Source organism: Podarcis bocagei, assembly GCF_964188305.1.
Source record: "Podarcis bocagei genome assembly, chromosome: 8".
Lineage (NCBI taxonomy): Eukaryota > Metazoa > Chordata > Lepidosauria > Squamata > Lacertidae > Podarcis > Podarcis bocagei.
In genome coordinates, this window is record NC_138133.1 from 93,296,545 (window position 1) to 93,322,248 (window position 25,704).

At 58.0% G+C, this 25,704-nt stretch overlaps 1 protein-coding gene across 19 annotated transcripts in view; it reads left to right on the plus strand.

Annotated features, from left to right (window-relative positions):
* The window catches only part of PLEC (plectin), a gene marked incomplete at its 3' end in the record, with an annotated part of 112,103 nt that overhangs the window by 39,430 nt on the left and 46,969 nt on the right, over positions 1 to 25,704 (plus strand). For 2 of the 19 annotated variants that reach the window (XM_081205408.1, XM_081205409.1), the window contains exon 1: positions 556 to 616. The exons of 7 other annotated variants lie outside the window; for them this stretch is intronic. In XM_081205408.1, the coding sequence (XP_081061534.1) occupies positions 571 to 616 (46 nt within the window). In that variant the 5' untranslated portion in view covers positions 556 to 570. Of the gene's footprint in view, positions 1 to 555; positions 617 to 11,135; positions 11,653 to 12,450; positions 12,545 to 13,841; positions 13,936 to 18,980; positions 19,141 to 19,548; positions 19,890 to 25,121; positions 25,207 to 25,704 lie in introns of those variants that run through there. 10 more of the 19 variants (XM_081205400.1, XM_081205411.1, XM_081205410.1 and 7 more) reach the window with 7 other exon arrangements.

The following is a 25,704-nucleotide window of genomic DNA, read 5'->3' on the forward strand; positions in this document are numbered from 1 at the left end:
GCTTAGATGTGCCAGCAAGTGAAATCTCCCTGTCCGGGCGCGCTCGACCTGCGTCCCACGCGGGGAGGGGTCTTGGCAGAAGGAGCCCCCGCTGGTGTGCTGCAAGGGAGCCGCTCTTGCCTTGCCAAGGCCGCCTGGTGCTGCAGCCTCCCCGCCCCCCCCCCCCACTTGGCTGGGGCTGAGTTGCTGCAGCCGCCAACTCTCGAGGCCGCGGTTCTTCGCAAAAGCTGCGTCCGGCTGCAGCGGACTTGGGGTTTTTTTTGGGGGGGGGTGTCACTAAAGTGTGTGCAGAGGTGAGGCTTGGCTGAGTGCGGCCGGGGCGCACGTGCGGGGCGAGGGGCGGGCATTGCTGGCCGCGGGGCGGGTCCTGCGCGACGCGCCACCCCCCCCCTCCAAAGTGCCGCAGTGGCCGCGGCAGGACCGCGCGGCTTCCCGCTCGCTGCTGGACGGGACCGGCGGAGCCCCGCGCGCTGATTGGCTGCCGCGCTGCCGGTGGGCCCGGCCCCCTCCGCCGACAGAGCCCCCGGGGGGCGACGGCCGAGCAGGACCCCCGACAACGCCGCCGCCGCCATGGACACGGCGCGCTCCATCCAGCACGAGATCAGCTCGCTCAAAGGTACCCGACGGCCGCCCGGCTGCGCCCCCGGGAGACGCGCTGCGGGATGGGGGGCAGAAGCGGGGCGGCCCCTGCCAGGACTGCGGCGCGACGGAGGGGTCCGGGGCGCGCGCCTGGGTGGGGCAGGCCGCCCCCCATCCCTCGGCTGCGGCGCAGCACCTCCGCCCGGCCAGGTGTGGGACGGCGGCAGGCCTGGGGCGGTGGCTCAGATGCCGGGCCCTCCGGAGGCCCGTCCCGTCGAGGGGCGCTCGGAGGAGCGGGGGGGGGCACCCTGGAGATCGATCTGGAAGGCTCCGGCCACCGCTGACCTTTGGCCCTTTGCCCGCCCACCTCGCCCCCGGGAACCCCGCGGCTCCTCCGCTCTTTGCGGGGCAGGCGGGGTTGCGACTCCGGGCCGCCCCCCCTTCGGAGGGAAGCCCCTCTTCGAGTTTCCTCGGCGGCCGCCGCTGCTCAGCTTGAGCTTGGCGGGGAGAAGGGGGGACCTTTCCGTAGGGCTGCACTCAGACGGAGGTTAGAGACGCCCTGGTTTCCTGGGTGGGGAGTCGCTCCTGCAGCAGGTCCCGCGGTCAGCCCCTCCGGTGGGGCTGAGAAAGATCCCCGGGGAGCCGCCCGCTTTTGAAAGCGCCGCCGCCGCCGCCGCCGCCGCTTGTGGCTTCGCAGGAAGCAGGTCTCTGCCCCGGGAGGCTACAGTCTGAAACCCGGCATGGGGCAGGAAGGGAGTGAAGGCGTTGCGCAGCCTTCCTTATTGTCACAGGAGGCCGAGGGGTTTCCTGGAGGGATGAGCTGCGGGGGAGACTTAGAGGAAGGAGGGGAAAGAGGGCGGGGGTGGTATCCTGATCTGCCCCCCAGTGAGGGAGAGCGGACGGAGCTGTCTGATTGAATGGGAGACCTGCAGGCAGCGAAACCTGTGTTGGGGAATCTGCAAAGGGGTGGGAAGATAAGAGGCACAAGGCCATGTGCAGAGCGCTGTGAAGGCCAGGCCGGAGTGTTTGGTTTTGGTAGGGGAGCAGCTGAGAGGCACCATGACCTCCAGCCGAGGGTTGGGTCTGACCCTTCACCTGGGAGTGGAGCTTTGCAAAGTACACATAGGCAGAGTCAGCAGAGAGTCACCCGCCTGGTGGTTGTGTAGAGTGTCTGCTCCAGGGGCTCTGGGGCAGTTTAGCCCCATCTGCCAGATGCTGCCTTCTGCCCTGATTGTGCCCAGTCACCTGGGCTAGATGTCCCCCCACGAGTCTGATCCTGCAAAGCGTCAGTGGGGCTCTCTTGCCGCTGTGCCACTTCGGCGAGACGTGGCTCCAGAGAAGACTCTTCATATCTGGTGGGGTGCCAGGGTCCCTGGCATAGGAGCTGGCTGGATGCCAACTTGAATACAATATTGGGGGGGTATATAAGCCCTGCCCCATCTAACTGATCACAATATGTGGTGCACACAAACACACACCCATTGAATGGCAGTGTCACCAACTTTGGGGGCTGGTCCCCTCTGCCCCCCCCGGAGTGGGCTCCTGCGATGAGTAAGCGATGAGAGATAGCTCACAATTGGAAGAGCCTGAGACGCTTAATTCCGTTTTCAGCTAGGGAGGTGGCGGGGGGGGGGCACCCAGCTTGTTTCCTCAGCTGATTGATGGGGTCAGGGTGGGCCTGTCGAGAGTGGGGGAGGGGAGAGTCCTGGCGCCTGCCCTGAGCTGCTGTGGCTTGAGCTGAGTCCTCTCCTGCCCTACACTCCTTGCCTTCTGCCCCACAGCCCTTGAAATGCCATGGGGCGTGGGGGGGGGGTGCACAGTCCGAGAGCAGCACCCCCAAGGCCTGGCCACTTGGCCTGGCTCTGCTTGGGACTTGGCCCTGGGGGTGGCGGGGGGGGGGGAGGAAACCCAGGGAGAGCTTCAGCAGTGGGGGAGGGGCAAGGCATCTCCCAGGCTGCCTTGTGGGTGGGAGGCTCAGGTGAGAGTCCAGGGCAACACCCGGCCCTGAGTGGCGCTCACTGAATCCTAGCAGCCTTTGTGGCACACTAGTCCATAGTGAGGCTTTTTTATTTAGTTATTAAATCTGTATTCTGCCCGTCACACCTCAGGGCAGCTCCCAATGTAATTCCTGCATTGCAGGGGGGTGGGCTAGATGACCCCTGGGAACCTTCCAACTCTACAACTCTATGATTCTACAATATAAAAATAGTAAAAATAGGTACAGCATCACATCCCCTCTCTCCCCAACGCAGCACGTGGCAGCCAAACATGCCCCCGTCTGTGCCCTTCACCGTCTTCCCATCTTTGATTTATCTCCTATATTCAGAGGTGGTTCCTTCTGCCCAGTTAGACTGGTTTTACTACACAGAAGCCCCATTGGGAACAGTTGGGGGGCATTGCAGGCTGGCTTGGCCTGCTTGCAGGCGGGAAGGGCTGCTGCTGTGCAGAGGTGGGGATCCTCGGGCTGCCCTTGGTCTCTGGGGATCAGGCCAGGGGGGCTTGTGCCTTTCAGAGTGGGCTGGGAGGGGCCCAGTGTGGCAGATCCTGCGTACATTGCCAGGGTGGTTTGAGTGTGTGCCACTTGGGCTGCCAAGGCACTGCAGAGGTGCCTTTGTGCCAGCCTGCCTGATTTACCATGAGAACAGGCTGCCCCCTCCCCCGGCCTGATTATTAATCCGGCCCCTGCCCCCTCCAGGCCCTCCTCGCTTGGCACAGCCTGCCAGGCTCCCCTTGCAAACAGCCGCCTCTTTGTTCCCTGGCTCAGAGCGGAGATTCCTGGGCAGCCCCACTTTCGGCAGTGATGGGGGCTGGGGTCAGAGCCTCTGTCCTGCCCCTCTTCTGCAAAAGCTTTCCCCCATGGTGTGGGGTGGGAGATGGGGAGGACGGTGGGGGCTCCAAGAGGCCCCATGACATCTCTGGTGCCCCACCTCCCTCTCAGGACACCCCACACCCTGTGGGGGCCTTCGGAGAGCAGAGAAGCTGGCGGGGGGGGTCTCCTTATGCTCTGCCTGTCTTTCCCCCTGAACTGCACCAGGTGTGATGATTTGGCTGGAGAGAACAAAGTATCATTTGGGGAGGGTCCACCCCCCCCTTGTGGCATATCTGCTCATTTGCCCCCCACCAAGCTCCTTTGGGGGTTTGATTTCAGTTTTCATAAGCGTCACAGTTGACTCCTCCTCTGAACCCTGGGTGCAAATTGTGCCCAGCCAAAGCCACAGATCCCTAGGGGGGTGGGACTGGGGGGGGGTCTATTCCCCTTGCAGAAACACCTGCCTGCCTGCATCCAGTGGGCTGCCCCTCTGAGAGGCCTGGGAGCCAGAGTGTGAGAGAGCAACTTCCCCAGGTTGTAAGAAAACAGTTTCCTAGAGCAGAGAAAGGGTGGAGCTGGGCCAGAGCTCTGGGTGGCTGAGGGGGGTTTGTGAAGCTGGCACCTTGGGGTTTCCACAGTTGTGGGGTCCTAAGCAGGGACCCCCTCCTCTCCTCGCTTTGCCTGGCTTGTCTTTCTCTCTCTCTCCGTGGGGCCCGTAGAGCTGCTTGTGGTTGCCATGGCCTGATCTCCAGTGGCGCTTTGGCATGTGCGTGTGTGCGTCCGTCCATGTGTCTCCCTGGCAGGCGGGACTGGCTGGAGGCAGAGATCCGGGCGCCTGCCTGTCACTGGCTGACTTGCTTTCAGCCACTGAGCTTTGCTGACGCTGCGCTTTCCTGCAGCTGCAGCAGTGACATATTTTGGTGTGTGTTGAGTGGGGTGGGGTGGGAGCTGCGCCTGTCGGTGGAGGAGGCCTGTGAAACCAGGCACATCCCCAGGACCTCTCTGAGCAGATGCCCTGCTGCCTCTTGCCCCCCCCACCACTGGTGGAGGGGGGGGTGCTTTGCAGGGCAGTTGGGGAGCGTGGGGGAGCCTGACTTCTCCCCCATCTAGATCTGCCTGCCTGGGGATCCTTGGAGCCTGACTGTTTTCACCACATCCTGTAGAATTCTGTCAGTTATATTTTATCCCACAAAATCCGAATTTCACAAAAAGTTGTGATAAAAGAAAAATCCTTGGGTGTGGATTTATTCCGCTGCCCAGCTCCTCAGGGTGCCACTCCCTGTGAGTCCCTCTGGTCAGCAAAAGGAGGAGTCTCCAGCCAAGTTAAAGAAGCAAATCAGCGGTCAGTAGACCTGACCTTTATTTGTTGCAACAAAGTTCAAATACACAAAAGAGTAGGAACCCTGAGCATGGAGTTGCGTGGACTTTTAAGACCTCTCCCCATTTCCCATAATACATTTTTCAACAGCATCATCGATTAATAATAATAATAATAATAATAATAATAATAATAATAATTTTTATTTATAGCCCGCCCTCCCCAGCCAAAACTGGGCTCAGGGTGGCTAACACCAGATACAAAAACAATTGATTGAAATACAACTTAAAATGCAACATTAAAATACAGCCTCCTTTCACAAAATATGTCACAAAGTGGGAGTGTTTAGCATGTAGAAGCATGAGCCCATCGCCCACCCCTGTCAATAACCCCAGGTCCCACACCTTTTAACTCTTCCCCAAAGAACAATAATAGTATTTGCACCTCCCCCTGGCTGCAAGGCTAGCTCCTGCGCTTCTCCTTTGAAGTGTCAGGATTCAATCCACCATCCCGCTGGGTTTCTGTCTGGGGTATGGGCTGCCCTTCCGCTGCCTCCTGCCTCCTGTTGTGTGGCTAAGTTCACACCTTGTGGAGGGGAAGGAGGATGTGACTTTATGCTTAAGGGATTAGGGAGTCAGGGGGAGCCCTGGATTTCCCTCTTCCACTGGAACCTAGGAAATCTGTCAAACCATTGAGTTTTGGATTTTTTTTTTTTTTGAAGTTTCTACAGTTTTCTATATTGGATAGTCAGAGGAAACAGTCCAGATACATGGTATCTGCTTATTGCTACAGTTTTATAGACTTCTTTTCTGAGCCTGTCTGGCGCTTGTGTCAACGGTCATTGTCCTGGCCTTAGAGGCTGTGGTGGGGACTTGGGATTTTGGGGGAGTCTTTTAACTGCCCCCCATTCCTGATTTTAACAGTGGCCTTCACTGCCTCCTGGGGGAGGGAGTTCCACAGGTTAACCCTGCGCTGGCTGAACAAGTCATTTCTCTATCTGGCCTGAATCTTCCAAGCTTCCTTGGGTGCCCACGAGTTCTGGTCTTAGGTTGAGAGCGGGAGAACTCTCCCCTTTCTCCCTGCCAGTGCTTCTTCTTCCCTGCTCCCCCCCCTTTCTCAACTGCCCTTTCCTCAGCACTTCCCAGCAATGGTAGGAGCAGGTGCAACATGTTTCTCAGGGGAGGTGCTGGGGGGGGGGAGAGGAGACTGCCCTCCTTGGGGCCTGGGTGTTGGTGGTGTGGGGCCAAGTTCCCCAGAGCCTCTGATCCTTTTCCTAATCCTCTATGCATACCTCAGGAGGCCCCGCAGGAGGGGGTGTTCAGGGTGCATTTTCCTGGCGTCATTTTTTCCTGATTCCGGGTGGGGCAAGCAGCCCCCCCCCCCAGTATCCCAAGTGCATTCACACCATCCCTTTGCCCTAGACCTTTCCCTTCTCAAGCCAGCCCCCTCCTCGCAGTCAGTCCCTCACATGGAATCGTCCGCTGCATACGGGTCAGTTGATGTGTTCATTGAGAACTCCTGTTTGTCTTTCTCTTGGGCAGAGGCTCCTTGCCTGACTGGGTGCCAGTTATGTGAGCTGCTCTGCCGCCTGGCTCTCTCCGGCCATCTGTTCATATCTGCTGGTGTCTTACTGTACCCGCTCTGCAGGAAGTGTGTATGATTTTCAATGAATGAATGAACCACCATAAGGAAGCTTCCACCATAATTTAGTAGGGAGTCCTTCACTGCAAAGGGCTGGACTAGATAACCCTTGGGGTCCCTTCCAACTCTACAGTGACAGTTCCCTCGGCCTCCTGCTGCTTGGCTCACTTGCTGGAGCCATTTCCTCCTGCCCAGAGCAGGTTCCGAGTTGGCTCTGGCTGGTGTTGCAGGAATTTATGTATAGGTTGGGGGGGGGGGGTTGCCCCTCCAGCAGATATCATGCACATGCAGCCCACTACCAAAACCAGCACAATCCCTTTTGAGACTTTTGTGACTTGTCCCCACAAAACACTTCATCACAGTTTCTTCCTATCTATTCAAAAGGCCTTTGCTACACGATACCAAATGTAAGAATTCACTGATCTATGTATCTGTGTACTGGCTCACTGGGAAAACTTCAGAAATTCCTATAGACATGTGAGCTCAGCTCCTCAGCAGCCCCTCTGCCTGAGTGATAATCCCTGGCATCTTGATACCTGAGTGCCAGACAGGTAGCCATTCCAGAAATAACAAACCCAGATGGAGACAAAAGGGTGTGATTAACTGGGCTGGGAAACAGGGAAATGTAAACGTCTCTTTTGTTCCACTTACTGGGTGTTTGGTGGAGGGCAAGGGGAACCATGGGGCAGGGTCCAGGATGCTCAGATTACGGCCACCAGACCTCCCCTTTCATGGTGTAACCGTGATGTATTAGTGATGTAGTTTGGGGGGTGTAACATGGGGATTAGTAGCTAATAAAAGTTTGGGGGCTCTGTTGTTTGGGGCTTCCATCTTGTTCCACCTGGTGGCAGGTGGGAGTCCTGTGGCGACCGTCTTCAATCAAGACCAAGCCTACTGGCTGCTGTTTTGCTCTGGGATTCCTGGCTGGGGTCCTTGTTTTTTTTTGTCCAAGGGAGCCCTCAGATTTCTCCGTTAACACTGGTGTGGCCCCTCCCTCTGGGTCTGAGTCTCTGCATGTGTGGCTCAGGTGGGGCAGAGAGTTGGAAGCAGGCCTTGGCGTCCAGAATATCCAAGGCGCCTCCCCCCCCCCGGTGTCGCCTTCTGCTTCCTTGGTACCCCCTCTCTGGCCTCTTGGACTTTGGCGGATTCTTCCCAGGTTCTCTGGCTTTCTGCCTCCCTTTCTCAGGCGCTGCTGGCCAGCCCCCCAAGACTCTTCGGGCTAATGATTAGCTCCTTGGAACAATGCAGCCTGTTTCCTGCCGGCTTCTGGGCCAGAGGCCAAAGGGGGGGGGGGCAATGGCAGGAGGCTCTTTCTTTGCCCAGGCTGAGCTGCTGGCGCCCCCTCCTGGAGGGCACTGGCACTGCTCTTGTTGAGGCCTAGCTGCCACTGCTGCCTCTTGCCTGTTTCTCTGGGGTACCCATTTGGAGTATAGGGGGCCGCTCTGGGTGCAGGTGTGGACTCCGAATAACAGGCATCTCCTGCTTGGGGGGGCAGGTAAACTCTGGGGTGTGTGGGGGGAGGGGGAGGAGCAGCACTCCTTATCCAAGGGAGTTTTGCAGCCCTCCACCCAGTTAGGTGAGGGACACGGGTGGCGCTGTGGGTTAAACCACGGAGCCTCTTGGGCTTGTCGATCAGAAGGTTGGTGGTTCGAATCCCCGCGATGGGGTGAGCTCCCATTGCTTGGTCCCTGCTCCTGCCAACCTAGCAGTTTGAAAGCACGTCAAAGTGCAAGTAGATAAATAGGTACCGCTCTGGTGGGAAGGTAAACGGTGTTTCCGTGCGCTGCTCTGGTTCGCCAGAAGTGGCTTAGTCCTGCTGGCCACATGACCCAGAAGCTGTACGCCGGCTCCCTCGGCCAATAAAGCAAGATGAGCACTGCAACCCCAGAGTGGGCCACGACTGGACCTAATGGTCAAGGGTCCCTTTACCTTTACCCAGTCAGGCGGATGACCCTCCTTCTCCACGGCTGCTGAGAAGCAGGAAGAGGGAGGCTCCTTACAGACCAGATGTGGGTTGTTTCTCTCTTTACACCCTGCCCCCCCCCGTCCTGTGCCCTGTCTCAAGCCCCCAGGGCCAAAAGGCAAGAGAGCTGCGGGACTCTGCCCCAGAGCCAGAAAACAGCGCTGCAGCGTTTGCGGTGAAAACATGGTTGTGCCCCCTGAGCATATGCAGAGTGCTTTCCCTCCCTGATGAGGGCAAGGATGTCTGCAGCAGGTTCTCTCTCATCACCAGAGGGCAGTCAGTATCTGCTTTGCATGCCTTGGGTGGGGCTCCCTGGGTCTTGGGGGAAGCAGCAGCCAGAGGCAAATCCTGGACAAATATTGACCTTGGCTGGTAGCTCAGGAACCTGCCCTGGTTGGGGGGGGGGGGCAGGGCAGGAGAGCCTGGGAAAGGAGCTGGCTTTTCCTGCTGTCATGCCCTCCTCACCCAGTGATGGGGGGGGGGAGAGGATGGGCGCCAACTGGCTGGAGGGATGGGCTGGGAACGTGTCTTGGGGGGTTGGCGTGGAGAAGGATGTGTGTGCCTGTGTCTCTGTGTTGATGGAGATGAGAGCTAAGGTGTGGCCTCGCCTCTGCCCTGGACGCCAGGTGTGTGGCCCTGGGCAAATCCAGCTGAAACAGAGCTGGCCTGCATCTCATTTTCCACACAGTTCCAAGTCAAGCTCACTTGCTGGGGGGCAGGTCCTGTTTCGGGGGGGGGGGGCTTTGTTCCCAGGTTAATCCTTGAGGTGCAGATGGCTCTAAGGTTTATTCCTGGAGTCATTGGGAAAGTGAAGGAAGGGGGAGGGCGACAGGAGCGCTGCCACCTGCACTTATCACTCTGAGCTTGTGGGGAGGCTATCTAGGGGCAGATCCTCTGGCCCCCCTGCGGAGAAATCTTAGAACTTAGACCCCCAGAGTCATCTAGTCCAACCCCCTGAAATGCAGGAATCTCAGCTAAAGCATCTATGACAGATGGTTGTCCAACCTCTGCTTAAAAAGGAAAAATAATCCCCAACATCTGGAGGGAGAGCGGTCCAGTGACGAACAGCTCTTACTGTCAGAAAGTTCTTCCTGATGCTTAGTTGGAATCTCCCTTCTTGTCACTTGGCCATGGGTTCGAGTCCTGCCCTCTAGAGCAGGAGAAAACAAGCATGTTCCCTCTTCCCTGTGACAGCCCTTGAGATATTTGAAGATGGCTCTCGTGTTGCCTCTCGGTCATCTCTTCGGGCTAAAAAGACCCGGCTCCTTCAACCATTCCTCATCAGGTTTGGTTTCCAGCCCCTTGACCACCTTGGTTCCTCTCCTCTGCACAAGGAGAGGGAGTTGGGTGCTGAGGTGGCTCATAAGGAGCAGAAGGAGCCAGGCAGGCTTTGATTTGGGGAGGGGGTGCAGTTAGTGTGTGTGTCTTGGGGAGGGCTTGATACAGCCTGGGCCTGAGGCTATAATTGGAGGCCTGGGGGCGGGCATTGCAAGCCTCATTCAGTCATAGAAATAGCATCCATGTCTTGTACCAGAAATAGCCCCGGGGGAGTGAGGAGAGTGGGCAGCTGAGGGGCAAGGAGGGGCAAAGCCTTTCTGCCCAGCTCTAGCGAGGAGCCCTGTAATATTATAGGTGATTCCCACCTGACCAGGTTCAAAGTGTTACTAACAACTTGGGACCAAGGTACCTGCAATATCACCTTCACCCCATATATGCCCACTTGATCACTTGACTCAGAAGAACTGGCACTGCTCTATATGTGTAAGAAACTGATCATTTAATGTGACGTCACCTACACTTTGGAACTCCCTGCCTATTGACATCAGACTGGCACCTTCACTGTCATCTTTTTGGGGCCTGCTAAAACCATTCTTGTTTCGGAAAGCGTCCCCAGATATGTAGGATGTTGGTGTGTGTTCTCTCTCTCTTTTGAATGTTTTAGGAGTTGTTACTTGATCACGTCATTCTATTCATAAACCACTTTGAGGGTTTTTTTTTGAAAAACGATCAAACAGTGCATATCTTTTATAAAACAAGCCAGCCAGCAAATAAATAACTCTCTCTTCTCCCCCTCCCCCATTGGTTGAGCTGTCCTGTGCCTCAGTTTTCACTCCTGGGAATTGGGGAGCATGCTGGGAGGGATCTCTTCTGCCTTCTTGGGTGCCCCGTGTATGATGGGGTGCCAAGGGTTAACCCTGCTGGGCTGGGCTTTCTCTGGGCACCCTCCTCCCTCCCTCAGTCAGGAGGCGTCCACCATGAGGCAGAAGAAGTCCCAGCTGTTCTCCCCCACTTCTGCCACCGCAGCTGCCCTCCTCTCTTCCCAGGCTGGCCTCCCCCACCCCACCCCTGCCTGGTTGGAGTGGTTTCTCCGCTTGGCCGGTGGGGGCTCTGTGGGCAGGGAAGGCGCCCCCACCCCACCCCCCTCTGCTGCCAACTTGAAGGAAACTTTGATGACAGCAGTGGCGGCTCCTGCTTGCGCTCCCTGGGGCTCTGGATGACGAGTCTGTGGGCTCCCCTCCCTGCCGCTCTTGGTGCTGAGTCAGGCCTGGCAGTGCCCACCCCCAGTGGGTGGGGGAGCTCCAAGGCAGGCGCAGAGGTTGAGGTTGTAGTAGCCGGCATGCGCTCTTGCCCCTCCCGCTCTCAGCTGCTGGGGGAGGAGGAGTTTGGAGGGAGCTTCAGCTGCCTCCTGTGAGCTTGCCAGGCTGAGGTTCCTGGGGAGGGCGGTCGGTCGGATCCTTTCCTCCTTGCTTCCTGTTGAAGGCAGCCAGCCGGCCAGACAGAGACTTTTCTGCCCCTTTGGAGAGCCAGGCTAGGCCGCCTCCTCTGCTGCCGCCTTCGCCATGGTGGCTGGCATGCTGATGCCCTTGGAGCAGCTGCGCTCCATCTACGAGTTGCTCTTTCGCGATGGGGTCATGGTGGCCCAGAAGGACCGGCGCCCTCACAGCTACCACCCCCAGCTGCCGGGCATCACCCACCTGCAGGTCCAGCGGGCCATGGGCTCCCTGCATGCCCGCGGCCTGGTGCGCGAGAGCTTTGCCTGGCGCCACTGCTACTGGTACCTGACGGACGAGGGCATCGCGCACCTGCGCCAGTACCTGCGCCTGCCGCCAGAGATTGTGCCTGCCACCTTGCAGCGCGTCCGCCGCCCCGTGGCCATGGCAAGGCCCACCCCGCACCCGCGCCCGCCTCGCATCCAGACCGTGCCAGGCCCACTGGCCTGCCCCCCGAAGCCCCAGGAGGCCTCACGCCAGGAGTACCGCCGGAAGGAGCCTGCTGGGCACGTGGAGCTGGTTGCCGCCAGGGCAGTGCCACAGGTGGCCTCTGCTGCCCCTCCTGCTGAAGGTCAGATGCCCTCCACGTGGGGGAAGCCTGGGAGCTATGGGGCAGGAGCTGGTTTGGGGGAAGTGAGCTGCAGCTGGGTAAGGGCAGAGGTGGTGGGTGAGTTCCCAAGCCAGGTGGGGGAAGGTGGGGGTGTCAGGAATTGGGCATGATGTCTGGGAGGTGGGGGGGGGGCAGATGCAGTTTGGGGCCAAAAGCTCAGGGCTGTTTCCCTTCCTACCTTTTAGCCAGCACCCTTGGGTGCCTTCTTGATCCTTGGTGCTGCTTGTGTTGTTCCGTGATTGTGGGCTCAGGAGGAGGAAAACTGGGGGGGGGGGTGTCCAGATCAATTGCCCCACATCCCCTGCAAAATCTGGGGTCAGAGGTTGCACCAGGGCGGGCTTCTCCATTCATTCTTCCATCCATTCATTGATGTTGGCCCAGTAACGCGACCCCCTCCCGCGCTTCCACGTGCCTGCGATGAGCCAGAAGGAAGGGGGTGGGGGGTGGAAGGCGGCAGCGGCGAAGGGGAGGCCTTTGCCCCGGGCTCAGCTGGAAGTTGGGGAGTCCGCGGTTTCTGGGGCGCCCTTTTGCCGCCGGCATCTGTGCCACGTGGGTGTGAGCTGTGGGCAGGAGGCCCCCTGCCCTGTGCGCGTGTCGGGTGGGGGGGGTAAGTCCAGAGATCCGGCGTGCCTGAGGGAGGGGGCGCCGCCGTGCTGACAGGTGGGCAGCAGCTGCTGCGCCGGGCTATCCTTAGCCGTTTCTTCGCGGCCGCTCCCGGTGGCGGCGCCTCGTCTTTCTGCCTGCCAAGGTCAGAGCGAGGCCCCTGGGCTGCCCATGGACCCTGCTGCGGGGGAGGAGCCCCGCAAGAAGCGGCGCAGGGGGCGCCGGAGGAAGGGGGGCAAGTCGGACGAAGGTATCTTAGCGGTTGGGATGCGGGGGCAAGGGGGCACGAGCGAGGGGGCAGCAGGTGCGCTCGCCTGGACCGGCCTGGCTGCTTCTGCCCGCGGCCCCTGCGCTGGCTGGGGGGGGGTCTCTGTGCGTGATGGGGTGGGGGTGCCCATTTGTGCCCAGGGCGTGGGTGAGACCTGGCTCCGCGGCAACCCGTCCTCCACGTCGCTCCCCGCGCAGCCTGTGGGGCTGCCTCGCCCATCTCCTGGGCCTCCGGGCTGCTGGTTTCAGCGGGGGGGGGGGAGGTCTGTCGAGGAGTGTGCGGGAAGGAAAAGCGTTTCTGCAATCATACCCACCCCCTTGATTCCCGCACCAGGCGCGCAGGACGCTCTGCTGCTGGCGACCCTCCCCACCCCAGCTGGCCGCTCGCTCGCCGGGCAGGGCTGCAACGTGTCGGCCCTGCCTTTGCCGTTGCGAGGAGGCGGAGGGGCCGGGCATCAGCCGCCCCCCGCCGGTCATGTGGGGGCTCCAACTTTCCGTTGCGCGCGGAAGGAAATGCGTCGCGCACCCGCCTCGTATTCCAGCAGCCTGAGTCACCGGCGCGGCTCCTCCCCCCCTCCTCTGGCCCTCCCGGGAGAGTTTGCTTGCTTTGGTCCTGGGAGAGAGGGAGGCCCGAACACCCCCCCCCCCACCGCTGCCGGCCCAAGCAGCTATTTTCGTGGCGCTGTAGTGGGGACCCCCAGGTGGATGTCTGTCATTGCTAGAGAACTTGCTTCAATAAGCCCGCCCCCTTTGCCTGGGGGAGTCAAAATCAAGGAAGCGGGAGGGGGGTCTCTTCTGCAGCACAGGCCTGGGGGGGGGCACCTCCTGTGGCTGCTTTTCCCGGTGCAAAGAAGGGGCGAGACTGTGCAGTGGGAGGGAGAAGGAGGGCCGAATGGGACTGCGCACAAAACCCCCTCCCCAGAGCAGAGTCCTGCCAGCTTCTTTTGGCCACCAGTTCCTGCAGGAGTCCGCGTGCCCCCCCTCGCCCCTCCTCGTCCCAACATCTGCCTCTTGACTTCCCTTTCCCAGGCAAAGCCTCGGACCGAAGGCTCCCCCGCAGGAATCCTGGCGGCTCCCGGAGGGCAGCTGGAGCGCATTTGGGGAGCTGGAGGGAGCGGGCGGGCGGGCGAGGCCTGTGGGGTGTGGCTGCTGCTGCTGCTGCTGGGGCGGGCAAAGAGGGGCTTCCGCGGCGGCGGCTGTGGGGCTCTGCACGGGCTTGTCCTGGCTGGGGCGGGGAGGCAGGATCTGGCGGGAAGGGAAGGTGCGCTCTGCACTCTCCGAGCAGCAGCAGCAGCAGCAGCAGGATGGCAGCTCCAGCCTTGGACTGGGAGGATGGCCGCTACTTTATGGAAGACCTGATCCAGCAGGGGCAAGGTAGGGCAGAGCGGCGGTCCTGTGGCATTTGGGTGGGGGGAAAGAGGGAAGAGGGGGAGTTGGCGCCTGGAGCCGCTTGTCTGGGAGGCAGGTCTCTGGGAAAGAGGCAGCAGGAGGACAGGAAGTGCAGCCGCCTCCTGAGCTGCAAGGCAGAACATCCGATGCCAGGTCTTCTCGCCCAGAACCCAGGTGCCACAGGCATCCTCTTGGCACAGGTTGGAGCCCTGAGTGCCTCTCTGTTGTGTTCAGGAGGGGCTCCTGAGTCCAGGGAGATAGTCTGCATGGACCCAGCCGAGAGACAACTCCCCCCCCAAACCCCTCTTCTCCCTGCAAAAGAGCCCCAGCTCCCAGCCTCTGAGTGGCCCTAAGGGACTCCTCTTCCAGGCTGCCTCACTTTCCCCCAGCTGCCAACAACTGGCATCAGTTCTGTGAAGGAGCACAAGGAGATAATGCCCTGCGTCTCCCTTAGGTGTATGCAGGGGGGGGGGCAGTAGATGCCTGGGAGGAGCTCCAAGGAAGGGCTTGGGACAGGCCATGCTTTGGAGAAGGACCCTGCAGCCACAATTGGGCGGGAACAGGAGAGGGGGGTGGAGTGTTCCCCCTGTCGAGAGTCAGCCTCTTCCTGCTCCTTTAGGGCGTGGCCCACCCCTCCCTCCGCCCCATCTGGCCTCCTTCTGCAGCTGCTTCTTCCAAACTGGCCCTGATTTGAGGCCTCTGCGGTTTCCCTCCGCAGGGGGTGAACAGATGTAAATGCTCCCTGCCTGCCATTCATCTGCTGGGGAAGGGCTTCAGGGGCTGCCCCCTTGGCAGATGTTGCGAGAGCACAGGGCACCCCCTGCAGGCAAGACTGGTTTGGGTGACTGCAAGCTGTGTGTGGGTCTCCAAGTCCCTGGAGCAGCTTCCTGGGCAACTCCAGGTTGGCTGTCCAGGAGCTGGACCAGAGCAGCTCCCCATCGGGCAGGAGGACCCCATTGGCTGCCCCTGGAGAGCCTGGCAGGAGCTGGAAGCTGAGGAAGGTTTCAGAGAGGAGCTGCGATTCCAGTGGAGTGAAATGTGTTGTCCCCTGCTGAGCAAATTAAAACCACCAGCCAGCCTCTCCCTAAGGTAACCAGGAAGGGGCTGGTGATGATTCTTCTACTTGGTTCTGGAACTTGCTGCAATGAGATGGTTGTTACTCAAGTCCTTTTTCCAGCCACAAAGTGTCCTTGCGGCTTCCTAACAGTCTAGCCCACCCCTGCCAAGTCTAATCGTCAGCTGCTCTCCAGGGCAACAGGGGTGGGGTCTCGACCCCCAGACCTTCTTCCCCGTTGACCCACAAGTGCTTGGCCTGCGCCTGGACTTCATTGCTTGGCAGGGCTGTTTTCAGTTTTCCTGTGAAGCTGGCTTTCTGAGAGCCAGGGTGGTGGGGTCAGAGAGTTAGCCTGGGGTCTGGGAGACCTGGGGTCAGATCCATACCATAGGAACATAGGCAACTGCCATTCAGTATTGTCAACACTGACTGGCAGCCGTTTTCCAAGATTTTCAGATGAGAATCTGTCCCAGGCCTGCTGGAGATGCTGCTGGGGTCTGAACGCAGGACCTTCTTCCTTGGGGTGAGGGAGAAGCACCCAAGACACCTTGCGTGCGTTGAAGAAAAGGTGGGGTCTCAAGGTAGTAGCAGCAGTAAGACTACTAACAGCAATAATTAAAAAAGTTAAGAAGCCACTAGGAGTGGCGGAGCTTCAGTTACATACCTGGGTCTCCTCCTGGCATGGGGGAGCTCTCACTTTCTCCTCTTCCCTTCAGGCTAAGGTGGGCACTTTAAAATGCTAGATGGCGGCTCCCTCACCTGGGCCTGGTTTCAAGCTTACCATAGTCGGCTGGTGTGTTCTAAACATGCAAGGCAAGAGAGCTGAATGGGACCTCTGGAGGGAGCCAGTCTGGCTGAGTCACCCTGGAGCTTGTGCTCTTGAGGTGGGAAGAAGGACTTTGTCTGTGGCTCTCAACATCAGCTTCCTCAGTGTTATGAGAGATGGAGAAGAACCAGTGGCGTAGCGTGGGGGGCCAGCCGCACCGGGCACAACATCTGGGGGTTAGGGGGCACAAATCCACAGGTTAGGGGGCACAAATACATGGGTTAGGGGGCGCAAATTACTTGCCTTGCCCTGGGTGCTGACAACCCACGCTACGCCACTGAGAAGAACTTCTCCTTATCCACTTCTGCAGGGTCCTTTTTGAGGTAATGCAACCAGAACTGTAGACAGTATTCCAAGTGCAGTTGCACCATAGATTTCTTTAATAGCCTGGTGGTATTGGCAGCTTTATTTTCCATTCCTTCCCTATTGATCCCGAGCATAGAATTCACCTTTTTCACAGCTGCTGCTCCCGGGGCAAAGTCTTTATTGAGCGATCCACTGACCCCAAGGTCACACTAATGGTCAGTTGTGGCCAGTTCAGATCCCATGAGCATATTAAGTGAAATGAAGATTTTTTTTTGCGCCAATACTTTACACTTATTCATACTGAATTGCATTGGCCATTTTACCACCCATTTACTCAGTTTGGAGGGCCTTTGTTTTAAGGACCAAATCTCTTTGTTTTAATGACCTTAGATTATTATTGTTAGCAAACTTGACCACCTAACTCTAGAATGTTTATGAACACGTTGAAAGCACAGGCCCCAATACTGATCCTTGAGGAACTCCACTTCCTACATCCAGTGGCAGAGGAAGAGGTATGCAGGGGGGGGGGAGCACATTGCCCCCTGCAGTGCGATCCCGGTGGGGTGCCATTGTGGCTGTCCCTCTGCCTGTGCTGGGTGCCATGCCCCCACAGGTGGCATGTCATGCCCCCAGGACACGCACCATGCCCCCAGGATGCACCCCAGCCCTGCCCCTCCCTGCTCTTGGCCAACCCGCCCCCTGCCAGAGCATGAAGCTCCACCACTGCCTACATCTCTCCATTCAGAGAACTGTCACATTTATTTCTGCTCTGTTTATTGCTATTGCTTCCTTTTACTTAAACAATTCCTGATCCACAAGAGGATATCTCCTCTTATTCTTATTCACCTGAAAGCTGTTTAAAAGTCCCAAGTACGGATGTCGATGTTTGTTGACACTCTCTGAGACCTCTACTAGGTTTGTGAGACAGGACATGTCCCTCCAGAAGCCACGCTGGCTTTTCTTTAGCAAGGCTTGTTCTACTGTATGCTTGCTCATTTCATCTGGTCCTGGTGATTTGTTAGTTTATAATTTTGTCTATTAGGCCTAGTTTGCATCCTGATGAAGGTTTGCCCACTTCTGGAGACCCGGCTGTGCAGACTCCAGCCTCTGGGACTTACAGAGAGAGCTGGTACTTTTGAATGAGATCTTCCTCAGTAGAAAGTCATCAGGCCAGGACTTGTAGCCAAAATGTCTAGCCAATCACAGAACTTGTTTGTCGATTGCAACCTAATCCTGTTCATGTATGTTTACTTGGAAGTAAGGCCCACTGCCAGCAAAGGGGGTGCAGATGTACCCCTCCCCTCCACACAAATCAAGCAGCTAGGACTCCAGGCAAGCACTTTAGATCCCTGCCAGAAGTGAAAGGTGTGAAGAGGATCGCTTACATTTGACAGGCACACACCGGGCTCCTCAAAGGAAAGGAGAGAGAAAAATGTAATTTAACTTGAAAGGAAATGTTGAAGGAATTATTGCGCATCTTGCCTTGGGCAGAGAAACCTGGGGGGGGGGGCTCAGTAGCTACTTCAAGGGCTGGTTCAGAGAGGAGGGTCCAGGCTCATATTCTCAGCCCCAGAGGGCAAGGAGAGGCCAGATCTAAGGGGCGCAAGAGGAAAGGTTTCCCTGGAACTTCTTGAGCTTTCAGGGGTGGAGGAGGAGAAGGCAGCTTGGGCTGGGAATCTCCGGTGAGCAGGGGGGGGGGGGCTGTTGTGCTCAGATCCAGCTTGCAGGCTTCACAGTTTGGCATCTTGTTGAGCACTGGCCCGATCCTGCAGGCTCTTCTTTTGACCCAACTACCCAGGGATCTGGTGGGCTCTTCCTTACTGGAGCACAGAGGCCTTTGGGGGCGCCCGGGGGCTGGCAGAGTGTTGGAATGAACAGCTTGGGAATCCTCCACCTGCCCTCTGATTCCAGTGAATGACGAACTACCCTTGGGTGGTCTCCCTGACCTCCCCCCCACCTCGTTTACCGAACTTGCATTGCGGCTGCCTTAATTGTTCTCAACTCTCAGCTCATCTCTCTCCTACATCAGAACCACCTCCAGGGTGGACCCAGGTGCTTGACCGCCCTGTGGCGTCAGGATTAACCCCCCGCCGGCTGTGGGGTGCCACTGAAGGGCAGCAAAGGTTACATGCCAGCCCCGCAGATACATTTATAGCATTTTTACGACGACGATGGTGCAACCTTTCCCCTTTCCAAGCGGCCACTCCTTGCCTTTCAAGGCTGTTGGAAGCGGGTCTTGCCTCCCGTTGCTTCGAAGCCCTGACCTGGAATTCTCCCCTGGGAGAGGCTGGACGGAGCGTCCTCTCCTGGCGCAAAGGCCAAGCCCTGCCGGAGGGCGATGGGTGGGGGCGCCACTCGTGGCACGAAGGGCGTTTGAGGTGGGTACGGAGCATACCCGTCACCCCCTAACCTGACATTCTAACTCTCGGCCCGCTGCTCCGTATGCGCCAATTCTTCCTAAGCAGCTTCGCCGCTGCCCCCAGGGAGAGGATCTCTCCCGCGAGCGGCGCAGGCCCTGGCTTGGGGGTGGAAGCCCCCTAACAACCCCACTGTAGGAAGATGCTTGCGGAGAGCGCCCCTCGCCCCTAGAGGGAGGGTCGGGCAGGAGGAGAAACTGCGGCGGAGGCCCGGCTCAGGCAGGCCCCCTTTGTCCGAGGGGGCGCGCACAGGTGCCTGCCGCGGCGGGGAGGGGGCAGCAGCGCTGTGGGGTCCCTGGTCGAGCGCAGCCTGGCTCCTCCTCCTCCTCCTCGCTCCGGTGTAATGTTCTAACTCGAGAGCCGTGACAAGGCCCGTCCTCGCCGTCGCCGGGCTATTTATAGGCCCGCCTGCGCCACTGCCCCCTCCCCAACAGCCACGGGGGACCCGCGGGGGCTGGCGGTGTCGTGAAGCCCGCAGCTCCGGACCCTCACTCGGGGGCTGCCGCTGCCGCGTCCTGTAGCTGCTCCTCTTGCGCGGCCGGGGGTTGCCCTCCGGGACAGCGGCTCTCCCATGAAGATCGTGCCGGGTAAGCCGTGGGTCTCGGACGGCCGAGCGGGAAGGCACTGGCGCCGGCCGGGCGAGTTCCTGGCAGTTATAAAAAGCTTGGCCGCTGCCGGCCGTGATTGATGGAGGGGGGGGTATTTGCTCTGCCCACCCGGGGCAGCGCCGCGCTCGCCCTCCCGCTTGGCTCCGGGGAATGCGAAGCGCACTTGGCAGGGTTGGGCATCAGGCCTGGCGCGAGCGAAGCCCGCGATTCTCCTTCCTTGCCTCCCTCGGTCTTGTGGCTGCGCTGCCTAATGGTTGGATCGAAGGGGCAGAGCTAAGGGGAGGGGGAGGGCGTGCCAAGGCGCTGGGCTCTGCCCTGGCGAGGGCGAAGGGAGTGGTCAAGGCGCGCGGGTAACCTTGAGCGCTGCCTGCGCAGGGACAGCGGCTCGCGCCGTCGAGGCTGCGCCGGGCTAGGCCGGGCTCCGGCGGCTCCGCAGTGCGGGCGGCGGGCCGAGGGGGCGGGCCTGCGGGCTGCCCCGGGAGGAGGAGGAGGAGGATCCTGCGCTGGCGGCTCGGGCGGGGCGGCCGCTCGCTCAGCGCCAGGGACTCGGCGTAGCGGCTGCTGCTGCCGTCGGAGCACCTCCGTGCCCTGCTCGGCGTCGCCCGCGGCCTCCGCCATGGATCCCGGCGGCGGCGGCAACCTCTTTCCGTCGCTGGTGGTGGCCGGCCACGCGCTCACGCTGGCCCTGGTCTGGTACCGGCGCCGCGCGGGGAGCCCCGGCGAGGACGGTGAGTGGCGAGAGGGCGCGCGGGCGGCGCTGGGGCCCCGAAGACAGGCAGGCGGGCGCGCGCCGAGGGGCGGGGCGAGGCGACCGAGCTCCCCCCTCCCCCCCGGCAACCAAACACTGACACGTGGGCGCGCGCCCATTAACCCCTGCGTGGCTGGAAGGCGCGCCCGCGTGCCGAGAAGCCGGCCTTTGCAGGAGAGCCGCTCCGTCGGTTGTCAGTCGGGATGATAATTCGGTCGGTAGAGTGGGGGACTCTGGACCGCAGAGTTGTGGGTCGGAGCCCCAAGCTGGACAAAAGATTCCTGCATTGCAGGGGGTTGAACTAGGTGACCCTGGTGGTCTCCAATTCCGTGGACCCCTGCTTGGCGGCTTTTGGGTGCCGCCTTCCGGTCGAAAGCTCTGTGGGTCCCTTCGCTGCCTTCAGTGCCGCGGGCTGAGCTTGGTCGGGGGCCGCGCTCAAGGCGACCTACCTTGCAAGGCTGTTGTGATGAGAGGGGGAGCAGGGGCAGCGCAGCCCGCCTGGCTAGGAAGCCCATTCCTCCGCTTCCCCTGGCTCTCCAGGGAGATGGGAGTCTCACAGCGAGAGGAGCTGGGGTGAGACGCTACACTCTCCTCCTTCTGGGGCTCCGCCAACTGGCCTCTCAAACTGCCCCACTGGATGCCACCCAAGTCGGAGGGGCTCTTCTCCGTGACTCCAAGCTGGAGCATCTTCTAGATAGTAGCAGAATGAGGTCTGCGGAATTAGTTCCCTTCTGAGACCCGTGACGTCAAGCTGTGTCCTGCACTGGACTCTGGAATTACCTCTGCCAAGGCAATTACCCCCCCCCCCCAATGAGCTGGGGGGAATGCAGGCACAGCACTGGGCCAGCTGCTTGTGGGGCTGGAGAGGGTCTCTCTTGGGGAGTTGCTGCTCTCTGGGTGGCAAGGCTGTCTCCACTGCCCTTGGGGGTCTGCCAGAACCCACAAGGAATGACTGGTGGGGGGCCTTCATTGCATGTTTCAGCAGCAGCAGCAGCTGCCCACTTGGGTGGGGGCAAGAGAGGGGGACAAAGGGCAGGTTTAGTTGTAGGTATGGGGGGGGGGAGAATGAGCAGGTGTCCCCCCAGGAAGGAGGGTGGCAGCTGCTGCTGCTGCTTCTCTGGCTTTTAAATGGGAGCAGCAAAGCTTTGCCTAAAGATCAGTAGGATTGAATTTCTGTTGGAAGCCCAGGAAAGGAGGAGGTTAATTTCTGGATAGTGAAAGTGATGTTCCTGCTTGATGACGTGATTGCCTCCCCTGGAATATTTTCCAGTGCCACTTCTGATGCCATCTGACTATCTCCGGAGAGGACACTTCCCCCCTTGGGGAGGCAGAATCTTTTTTTTTTTTTATAAAATTTTTATTGGTTTTACAAAATTTTATAGAACAAACAAACACTTAAAAAGACAAACATACACGTATAATTTCATATCATATTTTCATAAACCTCTTTTCTGGGACTTCCCCATACCCCCCCTTTCTGCATCCCAATGTCCATAATTTTATAGCAACTCCCATTTGTTACTTTCCAACCTCTTTTTTTGGCCAAACATTCCTGTTTTAGTTTTCTGTTTGGGATGCTGCCTGGTCTTCTGCAAGGGGGTCAGTGTCTGTCTGTCAGACCCCCAGATCTCACTTCTGGGGCCACCCTAGGATGCCGCCCTCACCCTCACATGTGCCGGTGACCTTTCAGTTGAAGGAATGTGGCATTTGGCAGTTCTGTGTCGATCCCACACAAGTGTGTGGGGCACTGGGCACCAGAGCTCTTTGTTGGGGGAGCAGGAGAGTGCATTTAAATGGCACAGTTTGTTCTGGTAGCGAAAGCACTTTGGGGAGGGGTGATTTTCAGTGGGAAATTGGGGAGGGGGGAGGATGAGGGAGAGTTTAACCCTCTCCTGCCAGCTGCTGAGGGCTCCACATGCGTAATGTCTTTTTTTGGGCCTTTAGCAAACCCCGTGGGATGGTGGCGGCAGCAGCGCCTTGCCGCCTTGTTCATTCTGTTCTAGCAGGCACAGCACATCTTTCCCTTGAGGGTCCCAGGGAACAGAGGACTGGCAAGGGAAGTGGCATCATGGCTCACATAAAAGCATGCCAGCCCCACCCCTCTGCCACACGCTCCTTGAGGCACCAGCAGCCTTCTCCTTTTGATGCCAGCTGGGCTTGGTCACCTCTGAGCAGCACCTGTGCCTCAGCTTGGGTGGGGCTGTGCCAGACAGCACAGGTGGCAGCCTCTGAGCATGTTTTCAGAAGGGTGGGGAGGAGCCAGGCTGCTTCTCTGGCTGCGCTTTGGGGCAGGAGGGGGAAGGACTGTGCTCCCGGCTTCCTCCTCTGTTGTCCTGCAGGGTCTCTGGGGCAAAGGTGTCTGTACTTGCTGTGCTTTCTCCCCCCCCCCCAGCTAAAGGCTGGAGTTGCATAGCAGTGTCACCACTGGGTGCTCTCTCCCCCCCCATCCTTCTCACAGGGATCATGTGCCAGCCAGCCTTTTGAGCTGGCATCCTTGTTGGGCTCTGTTCCCCCTGCCAGCTGCTGCTGCCCCCAGCTGTTTCCCAGAGTGGGGGAGCCTGGAGAGAGCCCCCCCGCCTTCCCTGCTTCTCTTGGGCCCAGCCCAGCCCAGCCCGCCATGCTGCCCAGTCATGCTGCATTCAGCTCTGATTTCACAGCTGCCCTCCCCCTCTCATAGGCCCAGTTCTGTGGTGCCGTTAGGCAGGCAGTGCTGTGCCCAGCCAAATGCAGAAGCAGGAGTCTAGGACTCAGTCTGTGACTTTCTCTGAGTATGTGCAGAGTGCATCTTCCCTTGGTGCTGCAGAACCAAAGCCCACCCTTAAGCTTGGTCTTTGGGTGCCACAGGGTCTTCAACTCCGGAAAATTGTGCTGTCTTCATGCTGGTTCTATTCCTGCTTTTAAAGGGTTTTTTGTGTGGTTTCTGTACAATGCGCTGCTGTTTTGCAAGAGGCTGCTATACTTTAATAAACAAACAAATATTGCATGCGGGAGACCCGCTTCTGTGTCTTAACATCTGCAAGTCCCATGTCTTGCACAGGCCTTGGTGCCCCACCCATGGGTGACATCCTCTGACTTTCGTGACACAAATGAGGAGGTTCCTATGGCTGCCCACAACTCCTGTTTCCCCCTCTGCCCCTTCTGTCAGAAGCTGAGCTGGTGGTTTTCTCGGAATCTCTGCCACTCTGCCACTCATTCCGGGCACCAGTGTGGGCGGGGCCTTCCCTCCATTGCCATGGCAGCCTCCTCCCCAAAAAACACACATCAAGTGATCAGGAAACCGCAGTCTGGTCGTGAACAGTGAAATTGGAGCTTCCTGGCTTTGAAACTGCCGGTGGCGGTTGGGGACCCGGGTGGGAGGGAGGCTGGCAGGGTGGGGAACCAGATGAAGGTTTCATTTTTGGAATAATAATTTTTCTGAGTAGTTTTTACAGTTATATCAAAAATTTCTGATTTGGTTATACTATTAGAAATACATTGACTGATAATTATGAAATTATTGTGAGGTTTAATAAGTTAACTGTTTATATTTGGACAAGTTTTCTGCTATACTTTATTGGAAGGAGAAAAACAATCATTTCCTTAATAACCATTTATTTAAACCATTTATTTAGCTAAAACAATAACATTGTAGCATATATATCCATGTTTGTTAACTGATGTGGTTAAACAATTAAAAGAAAACTTAGACTGAGTTTTAGCACACATGAAAAACTTAAAGCAAATCCTTATTTCCTGATGAATAACCTTTGGACTGTAATGTAACTTAAATAGAAAACTATCTTTAGAAAGATCCCCCCCCCAGCATTTTATTTTAAAAATCCAATTTAAATACAAAAAACCAATTTAAATTAAAAAAATAATTTTAAAAAAAATCATTGCTTTTTATCCACCCTGGTGGGGAGGCACAACATTCTGTGATTTGGGTGGGGGCAGAATGGCAGGGCTAGGCTTCTCTTTATATATGTACCATTTTGCTGCATCACTTGTGGTGGTTCAGTGCTCAAGGAAACAGTCCCTGGCCTGGCAGATGAGCTAAGCTCCTGAATTAGGCAAAAAGCCCACTCAGCACCCTGTTCATCCAGTCAAACGCCCAAATGGCCCTGTAGACCTGAAGGAGCATCTCCACCCCCATCGTCCAGCCCAGACATGGAGGTCCAGCTCCTTCCCTCACTGCGAGAAGCCAAGTTACAGGGAACCAGGCAGAGGGCCTTCTCGGTAGTGGAGCCCACCCTGTGGAACGCCCTCCTATCAGATGTCAAGAAAATAAACAACTACCTGACTTTTAGAAGACATCTGAAGGCAGCCCTGTATAGGGAAGCCTTTTAACATTTTATTATGTTTTTATGTGTGCTGGAAACCGCCCAGTGTGGTTGGGGCAACCTAGTCAAGATGGGTGGGGTACTATTGCTACTATTACTAGGAGAGCAGGTGGTGCTGTGGTCTAAACTCCTGAGCCTCTTGGACTTGTGGTTCGAATCCCCGCGATGGGGTGAGCTCCCGTTGCTCAGTCCCAGCTCCTGCCAGCCTAGCAGTTCGAAAGCACGCCAAACAGTGCAAGTAGATAAACAGGTACTGCTGTGACAGGAAGGTAAATGGCACTTCCGTGCGCTCTGGTTTCCATCACGCTGTCCCGTTGTGCCAGAAGCAGTTTAGTCCTGCTGGCCACATGACTTGGAAAGCTGTCTGTGGGCAAATGCTGGCTCTCTCAGCCTGGACTTAACTGTCCAGGGGTCCTTTACCTTTACTACTGGTACTACTAGTAATAATAAACCCACCAGTTGTTCTCTTTGACATCTGGTGGGAGGGAGTTCCACAGGGCGGGCGCCACTACCAAGAAGGCCCTCTGCCTGGTTCCCTGTAACTTGGCTTCCCACAGTGAGGGAACCGCCAGAAGGCCATTGGAGCTGGACCTTAGTGTCCGGGCAGAACGATGGGGGTGGAGACGCCCCTTCAGGTATCCTGGACCGAAGGGAAAAACCCTTCTCCATCCACTCTCTCCACATTGTGCATAATTTTATAGAATTCTACCTCTTACTTGCCTTTTCTCTAGAATACGAAGCCCGAATTGTAGCCTTCCTGCCCATGGAAGCTGCTGTGCCAGTGGGGAGTGGGGCGCTGTCAGGCTTGCCCAAAGTGGGGGACCCCGACGCCTCCTGCTTCCTGCTGTCTCTCTGGGCCACGGCGGCTCCTGCGCTTGTCTAACCTTTTGCCTTTGACCTCCAGGGCAATGGCTCACAGAGTCCTCTCTGCCCAGGCCTCCTCGTGGGTGAGCTGGAGCCTTTCCTTGCCCCAGGACTGTAAGTTGTTGCAAGCGACAGCCCTGATTGGAGGGGGGGGGGCATCACCTGGGCCCCAACCCCCACTGCAAGCTTTGCCCCTCCAGTGAATCGACACCCGTGGTTGCTAGTGTTAAATACTACATACTAAAGTGTGTGTTTTGTTTTGTGTTGTTGTTGTTCCATGGACTTAAATACGTGGTGGCATCTACTTACAGCACTTGCGGGGTTTGTGTGCGCAGAGGGAGAGAGTGTTTGGGGCCCCTCTCTGTGTTTCTGCTTCAGCCCCCTGATCATTTTGGCAGATCAGGAGCATAGCTGTCAACTTTCCCCCTTTTCTTGCGAGGAATCCTATTCGGAATAAGGGAATTTTCCTTTTAAAAAGGGAAAAGTTGACAGCTCTGATCAGGAGCTGACGGAGCAGGGGAGGGGATGGGGTTTTTTGGCAGGTGGAGGGCAAAGGACAGCTTGGGCAATGAAGCAAGCAGGCCTGGGGAGGTTCCTGACCACTGCTGCCCC